Raw genomic sequence first — 8,997 nt, forward strand, 5'->3', positions numbered from 1 at the left:
CTTATGTAAAACATCTTCTTAGACAAATCCAAATCAAAGGTCGAGAAACCCACCAATTGAAGACCAATTATAGACCACCTCACTTGCCTAGTACAAAACTTGAACCCATAAACAATGTCATTTCACCACCACACTCTAGTATCACATGTCAAACTTTAAGTTGATAAATATTACGTTGTAATATGAAAGTATTAAGAGTGTAAAGTGGATGGTATACATCCCTCCCTAGGTGATATAATAATCATTCCATCTTATTTTTCTATATTAATAAACATAACAAGGATGTATGAAAGATGTTTTCTCCTTAGAAAAATCTTATTAAGTGGATAGGCATATCTATTTTGGAAAAGAGCTTTGAGAATTTTAATTTCATTATCAATAATTAATAGATGGATTGTAGAGAGTGAAATTTTTTTATCACAAATAGTTATAAAATTATAAATATTATAAAATTAAAATTAAAATTAGATTTGCCTAGTTTTTAAGTATATGGTATTGATAAAACATGTTAAATATAGTTAATGATATTATAACAAAACCTATTGACGAAAATATGAATCTCCATAATTAAAAATTAATAATAATAATAATAATTTAAAATAAAATTATAATTCATATATATATCCATATCTAAACTTACCCATTTATATAACTAGAAAACCATCTGGCATCTCAATTTTCTAGAGTTTTCATCTATAAGCATGAACAAGGGAGTTTTTTATGGTGTTTTACCAAAATCTCGGTCTAATCTGCACTGTTTTCACTACTGAGTCTTTGGTTTATTTACCATTTTTTTCGGTCCAAACAGCCGATTCTTTCTACGCCCATGTGGTATGTAGCTAGTTTTCAACATTTTGATGTTCACGTGAGGAAACGTGCTTCTTACGTGTTGACTTAGACTTTTCATATTCTGCTTATTTGTACGCTATCGTAGTCATATACATCGTATTGGCAAGCTCTACCGATATTTATAGTTCAAATAATGTTATCCACATTTGTGTGATTGAGAATGCCGGAAATACCATTCTCCCCATCCGTCTCTATGACTTGAAGGGTGTGTTGGTTATCGTGTGAACTGACTCGCTCTGCTATATCTTCCACAAGTCAATTGTAGCCTTAACAAAAAAATTCATTCCGAATCTATTGCGCCGTGTGATGGCATCTTTTAACCCTCTTTTACTGCACCATATATTGATTTATGTGGCATTAGCACGCCCACCAAATACATATACTTGGGGATGCTGTTGACGGGAAATGGAATGGGTGGCATCGATGAGACTAAATTAGTTTATGCTAAAAACTAATTTAGACTATTGACTTGAGTCGTTAAACTAATTTAAACTATTGACTTGAGTCGTTTGATTTAGGAGACCTTCTTGAACTATTTAACACTACCAACGCTTCGCTTCAATGTCGCTCATTCTGTTGCAGTTCGTGGATTTTTATTTTTTGGGAGGTCTTCCCAACGCTTATTCATTCGATGCCTATCATCTCATTTTCTCCTCATGGAATTATCTGTTCATTTCGTCGCCTTCTCCCTTTCCTGCCTCCACACCTCTTCTTCCTAATCGTTACTGTCGGCTGCGCCTCTCTATTCCCCTGTTCCTTATGCTTGGACGCGCAATATCAGTATTGTCAAAATAACACTAAATGTGGAATTATTGAGATACAGTATCCTTTCGGTGTAGGAAATCGTGGATGCGGCCTCCCTAGCTTCCAGATCAGCTGTGTGCAGAACTCAAGTTTTGTTATCCGGATTCGTGACCGGAATTACACAATACTAACGTTTCTCCCTCCTACTATATTAGCTATTACCAGAGGTCAGATTTGTCAATTTTTGAATGATAGCATTAATAATAGGATAGGGTCTAGAGAATTTGCAGGCACCAAGTTCACAGTAAAGGCTACAGAGAACCTGACTCTGTACGTGTACAAATGTAAGGAGCAAGATCACTTACATATGGTACATCTCCCGAAATGTACTGCTGGTCCCTATTACTCGTTCGAGAAGGAGAATTCGACTTCCGCGTGTTCTATGGAACAACTACCAGTTTATACGGCATTAATACAACCAGATCATGTTCTCAAAGATGAAAGCTGTAGGTCATGCGAAGCAAGTCATGGAATATGCGGTTACAACACTTCGGTTTCAACTGCGTCTCCTCCGTTCGTTTGCTATTGCAACGATGGACCCCGTACTGACAAATGCCCCAGCCATGGTATTGTTTATCTTAAATTTCCGCAAAACCACTTGGAACCGCTAGTTTAGTTAAGCTGTTAGGAATTTAATATTTGGAGCCAAAGAAATGTGCTTGTTAGAGTTAACACTATATGGTGCATCTTCATTCCCGTCGTTTTGAATATTTCAAAATTAATAACAATAGTTATACATTTTGAATTCAAAGCAATCTTATTAGATGTAGATATGAATACTTCCCTTTATTCCTGATACACGTTAGGGTTGCGTTACAGGTCCTCGAAACAAAGCCATTATAGTAATAGGTAAATATATTATATCTTCTTCTTCTGTTTTCTTCTTTATCGCTATCGTGAATTAGTTTCTGTTTTTGTCTTCGCGATTTGCCGATAATCACATTGATATATCAATCTTTCCATTCCACCACAGGTTGCTTCATTGGAGGAGCTGCGCTTACAGCGGGATTGTTCTTTGTCTATTATCTGAAGAACAGAAAACCTGCTCCTGACGGCGTTCTTCCTAGACATTTGAGTGAGGTAGAAATGGGCAATTTACGGATATTCTCTTATGAAGAACTTCGTCAGAGTACAAATTGCTTCCACAAGGAGAACGAACTTGGCGTCGGAGGGTTCGGGTCGGTCTATCTCGGTAAACTTTGGGGGGGGAGACCTGTGGCCGTAAAGAGACTTTATCAGGACAACTCTAGGAGACTCGAGCAGTTCATCGATGAGGTGAAGATATTTTCGACGTTGAACCATCCACATGTCGTTTGCCTTTATGGCTGCGCTCCTCTAGACAGTCCAGAGCTGCTGCTTGTATACGAATTTCTCTCAAATGGCACCCTGGCCGATCATCTTCATGGCAATCGCAAAAATCCCAAGGGATTGCAATGGAATACTCGTTTGAGGATTGTTATTCAAACTGCCGAGACGTTGGCTTTCCTTCACGCCCTTGATCCTCCTATATTACACAGAGATGTAAAAACCTCTAATATTCTCCTGGACGAGAATTCGGATATCAAATTGTGCGATTTTGGGCTTTGCAGGGTTGTGCCTGTAGATGTCTCACACGTCACTACGATTCCACAAGGCACACCAGGGTATGTTGACCCAGAGTACTATCAGTGCTATCAGCTCACGGAGAAATCCGATGTCTACAGCTTCGGGGTCGTTTTGCTGGAGATTATCTCTGCCAAACTAGCAATGGACATAAATCGGAAAAGAGGGGAAATCAACCTTGCTAACTTGGCGATAACGAAGATTCAGGAAGGAAATTTGGATGAACTAGTCGATCCGCAGCTAGAAATTGAAGTCAATAAAGAGGTGAGAATAATGGTAAGCGCAGTTGCAGAACTGGCCTTCAGATGCCTGGCGTCAGAGAGGGATGATCGGCCGTATATGGTGGAAGTTGTTGCTCAGCTTGAGGAAATCAGGCGTTCTTGTGGTACAGATCCACAATATCAGTTGGAATCCTTTTCGAACATGAAAGAGCCAAACACAGCGTCATTGCTTCCCATGTCTCTGCAAGACAAGTGACCGAGGATAAGCTTCAGTCCCAACATCAGCGCATAAATTTCCAGTAGAGTTTTTTCGCGACTTTCTTCTTTGCTTAGAATTCAAGCATCGGGATATAACTTCCAGATCTGACACTCAGATTACATCATAATTGGTTCTGTATTTCATAATGTTTTATCGATTTTAATATATAAAGTTTTTCATATATCAAACCTGAAAATGATTTTAAAAAAAATCATATTTAAGATTTTTTTAGTTAGACTTTGAAATATTCCAATTAAGACACTGAAAAATGAAATAGTGAAACTTTCTCAAATAAAAATAAAATTCTTCTTCTTTTTCTTTAAAGAGTCAGGTTTACTGGGCTTTTCTTTTGAATCAATTGAGCTCACATTTTCGTGTAGCTTTTTCATACGCCGCTGTTTTATGCGATGATTGTGGCTTGAAAGTTGCGCCACTACTCTTGACTATTCAAAGAAGCAATTCTGTCATCGTTTTAATTGTTATTTAGTATTTTCCGGAAAGGTAAACCTGTCATCGTTTTAATGGTTATTAAGTATTTTCCCGAAAGGTAAACCAGTATGCAGGTTCATGGAGGATTATGAAGTCCAGGGTTCCCGACAGTCAAAACTAGTATGCAAGTTCATGGAGGATTATGAAGTTCAGAGCTCTCGGTTTTCTTACTTGCATGGCATTCGGATTCCTTGCATGTCTGAGCAACTAAATCCGAAGGTTTCCATCAAAAGACCTGAGAAGCGTTGCGTTGGATGGAGGATTTCTGAGCTGACTGGGGTTCGATTGCTTCTATGGGCTTGACAACTAAGGCGATGGGAACATGGATTCGCACACTCGCTTACCTTTTTCCTATCCAAAGTGCCCGAGCAGAAAACAATGAACTGTTTGCTCTCAAGGATGGGCTTCGGATACCAACGGAACTAAGTTATGAGACAACTTATTTGTGGAAAATTTGATTATTTTAGGAATTTATGATATTGTTCTTAAAACTGGGAGCGAAAAATAATTATAGTTCATTTTGTTTTGACCAGAATCATACTAGTTGGTTAATTTCTTCTTATACTGTACATATAGATTACAGAAACCTAAATTAATTAATTAATCAGGATGATATCATCCATGGGAAAACAGTTAAAAATATCAGTATCTTTTGGATATGGCAGGTGTACTGATGGAGTGTAGATGACTGAAATAGCAGCAAAGAAACGCGTCTCTGTCGTGTTGGACTTTGAAGGACTGGGTAGTTTTGACGGACGAAGCAAGAAGATATGCTCTTATCGGCTCTAAATGCAATTATAGGAAATTTTTCAATCTTCAGCCACTAGACTTGTACTCACAGTATAGTTGCACAAAAGTCATGATTTATCTTCGACTTTCTAACAAGGCAAAAAATTCTGGCATGGATCTGTGTGATTGTAAAAGCCTATCATTCTGGATACCAATGCATTAAGAAATGCAAATTGTGTGCAGAGTAACTCTCATCAGTTGCCTCGCGAAGATTGCGACGGATACTTTTCTCTGGCTAAACTAAAGCATCATTTTACAATTAAAAGCAACTTCGTATTCAACGCATGTAGACTTTGACGCACTACTACACCAAGGGTACTCACTTTTGAGACATCTTTTAAGACAAAAGAAATCTTTGGTCTCAAAAACTCATTTTTTATTTTAGTTATTTTACATTAAAAATTGATTTGTCAAAAATATGTTGAGACAAAAATATTTTAAGACAAAACTTTATATTTAAGACAAAAATAGTTTAAGACAAAAGTAGTTTGAAACAAAAATATTTTAAGACAAAACTTTATATTTAAGACAAAAATAATTTAAGACGAAAATATTTTGAGACAAAACTTTATATTTAAGACAAAAGTAGTTTGAAACAAAAATTTAAAGACAAAACTTTATATTTAAGACAAAAATAGTTTAAGACAAAACTTTATATTTAAGACAAAAGCATTTTGAGACAAAAATATATTAAGACAAAACTTTATATTCAATAAAATGACCACTTTAGATCAAACCTATGTTTAATACGATATTTCACTTCGAATGAAAATGGAGGGCAGCGCTGAGTTTCAGGGTGATCTGCGCGCGCGTTCTGAACTGGAGCTCCCGCGCCCCTGCTTCCTCGACGCCTGCGGCCCTCCGCAAGCCCCTTGCTTGGCAGCCCTTGCTGCTAGGCTCTCAATCCTTCCTGGCATCCCCGCAATCGGGCTCTACCTCCCTCCTCCGGCCAGTGCTGCTGCTGGCACAACGTCCGCGTCTGGGTTTTGCGATCGCAGAGGAGCACAGTTGCCATCATGAGTGCGCCTGGGGGTGGGGAGCCTTCTCCCACCCCACCAATCTCTTCAGAAGAAGGATTCAGAAGATTGCTCTCGCAGAAAGGGAAGAAACATTTGATTCCAGAAGTCTTGAAATTCATCAAAAAACTGCAGGAAATTCCTGAGATCGCCCTGCTAGAAGACCAACCAATAAAAATCGCCCTCGCCTTGGCTGACAGAGGGTTGGTAGGACAATTTATGGGATGTTGGCCCTCTACAAAAACAACAGATGACTAGATCCAACGCAACTGGAGGCCCCAGCTAGAAAACAATCTGATCTGCTATGTTGTCGGAAGAGGGTATTTCATTTTCTAGTTCACCTCCAAAGAAGATCAAGATTTGGTTTTCAGAAACGGTCTGTATTTTATGGGAAATCAGGGTCTGTATCTTAATAAGTGGACCCCCGACTTCGATCCCTCAATCGATACCCCTAAAGAGGTCCCAGTCTGGGTCCGGCTTCCCAATCTTCCGATCCATTGTTGGAGCTATCACACCTTGCAGAAGATTGGAAATGGCCTAGGCTGTTTCATTGACAAAGCAGATAACAAGGGCCAATATACCTGCGTAAGAATCTGTGTGGAAGTCGATCTGGAAGCTGGACTGCCCACTATCAAAAATTGGATTATGAGCAATTGCCTTTCAAATGCAGAACCTGACACGAACATGGACACTTCCAACGAAATTGCCCAAAAGCTCCAACCAGGGACAATGTGGACGAAGAAGGATGGAAAGAAATAAAAAAGGGCAAGGCAGTTCCAAAACCAGCTGAGAAGAAAAATTCAGGGCCATTGGTGAAGCCCTGGCCTAAACCAAAAGCCAAAGAAGTTCCAAAAGAAGGTTCTTCCTCTGGGGTAAAGATAGATGCCATTGGAACCCAAGAGGAACTAGAAGACCTGTCGAAGAAAGTGAAAGAAGCAAAGGCAAAGTCAACTCTTCCTCCATCAGAGGATGAACAAGGGGAAAAAGAAGAAAACAAGGAGCGCATCAGTCTAGGCTCCGATTCTGAGGGAGATTCAAAAGATGGAGCCTCAGATTCAGACAGCTCGCAAGTCACTCCTATCAAGTCGGCCAGGGGTCAAAAGTCTAAGAAGAAACAGAGAGAGGAACAAACTTATCTGGATGTTCTCCAAGGCTCTCAGAAAACTCTCAAAGGAATGATGAATACCAGACCTAGGCGCAAGCATGGTCAGGCTCCAAAAGGAGCTACAACCTTCCAAGCCAGTGAATAATGAAATACATCTCCTGGAATTGCAGAGGGTTAGGCAACAGGTTGAAAGAAGAAGCTCTGAAAGACATTGTAAGGATGTACTCGCCTGAAATCCTTCTCATCCAGGAGACAAAACTAGAGGACCTTCTACTCCTCCAAGCAAGCAAAGCATTCTGGCATAAAGGCCAAGGGAGAGCAGTTAGCGCTAGAGGCGCCTTTGGAGGGATTGCCTCCTTTTGGGACAGCTCCAAATATGATCTAATTCACGAAGAATGTTGCCCCCATTGGCTACTCAGCTCCTCCATAAAGAATTTGGCCACCAAGTAAGTATGTTCAATCTTTATGCTCCGGTCCTACCATCTGAGAAAAAAATTTGTTGGGACTCACTCCAGTCCCATCTTTTCTTGCACAACCCAGCAAATATTATTATTGCAGGTGATCTGAATGTTACGCTAGCTGCAGAAGAGAAAAAGGGGGGCTTGCTGGTTAGGGACCCAGCTAGAGAATGGGTTTAAGACCTCATTTTAGATTGGGAATTGAAGGATATCAAGCCCAGATCTGGGAAATTCACCTGGTCAAACAAATGGATAGGCCCTGGCCACATTGCTGCTCGTCTGGACAGATTTCTAGTCCAATCCTCCTTCTTGACTTGTGGTCTAATGGCCACCTCTAAAATTCTACCGAACTACACCTCTGACCATAAACCCATTCTTCTTGAGCTCTCCTTGGATGGAAATCTTAGCCCCATTCCCTTTAGATTCAGTTCTCTATGGATTCATCAACAAGGATTCCCGCAGGTGGTCTCTGAGGCCTAGAACCGGCAAGTTCATGAAGGATCCCCTTTCTTTGTGTGAGAAGAAAAAATGAGGAGACTTAAAAGGGAGCTCAAGGAGTGGGCTAAAAGGTTGAAAATGCCCACCGCCAAAAGAAAGGAGATACATGACAGTTTAGTAGGCTATCAATTAACAATGGAGAATTCCGATGTAACTCAAATCCTTCTTCAAAAATAAGTAGAACTGCAAAAAGATCTCCATAGAGCAAGTAGGGATGAAGAAGAGTTCTGGAGACAGAAGTCCAGAAATCTTTGGTTACAGGCCGGAGACAAAAATACAAGCTACTTCCATAAGCAAGCTGAAGCACGCAAGCACTTCAAAACAGTAAATGAAATTCACTATCAAAACACTGTGGTTAAATATTCTGAAGGCATAAAGCGAGCAGCCCACTCCTTCTTCAAAGATCTTTACTCTGCCCTAGAAGACCCTCCTATCGATTCTCAAGCCTATCCGATTGATCTTATTCCTCACTGTGTTCAAGATTCTGACAATATTATGCTGACTGCTCCGATCAGTATGAATGAGATTAAAGAAGCTTTGGATTGCATGGATCTGGATAAAGCCCCAGGCCCTGATGGGTTCACTGCAAGGTTCTACCTGACTTGCTGGCCTACAATTAAAAAAGACCTTCTGAGAATGATCCGTGAATCTTAGACCTGCACCAAGATTGGAGGCAGTACCAACTCGGCCTTCCTTGCCTTGATTTCAAAAGACAAAGGAACCACCGATTTCAGCAGATTCAGGCCCATCTCTTTGTGTAATACAAGTTATACGCTGATTACAAAAATAATAGCCAACCGTATTAAGAAAATTCTGCCGGTCATCATCCCTGAAAACCGAGGATTCATAAAAGGGAGAAAGATTCTTGACAATATTGTGCTGGTGCAAGAAGCAATTCATTCAAGCT

General features: G+C 39.9%; 1 protein-coding gene across 2 annotated transcripts; it reads left to right on the forward strand.

Annotated features, from left to right (window-relative positions):
• Positions 1–1,416: 1,416 nt before the first annotated feature.
• Positions 1,417–5,251, forward strand: LOC149175685 (LEAF RUST 10 DISEASE-RESISTANCE LOCUS RECEPTOR-LIKE PROTEIN KINASE-like 1.2). Of its 2 annotated transcripts, XM_089422929.1 has the most exons (3): positions 1,417–2,219; positions 2,473–2,502; positions 2,627–5,251. In XM_089422929.1, the coding sequence occupies exons 1-3, from the start codon at positions 1,481–1,483 to the stop codon at positions 3,730–3,732; spliced, it is 1,875 nt and encodes a 624-aa protein (XP_089279055.1). In that variant the 5' UTR covers positions 1,417–1,480; the 3' UTR covers positions 3,733–5,251. The 2 variants fall into 2 exon arrangements, with proteins under 2 accessions (XP_089279055.1, XP_089279056.1); XM_089422930.1 differs by lacking the exon at positions 2,473–2,502.
• The last annotated feature ends 3,746 nt before the right edge of the window (positions 5,252–8,997 follow it).

Source organism: Pinus tabuliformis, chromosome 4_1 (genome assembly GCF_031772625.1).
Source record: "Pinus tabuliformis cultivar Carrire ecotype Pingquan chromosome 4_1, CPIR1, whole genome shotgun sequence".
Classification (NCBI taxonomy): Eukaryota; Viridiplantae; Streptophyta; class Pinopsida; order Pinales; family Pinaceae; genus Pinus; species Pinus tabuliformis.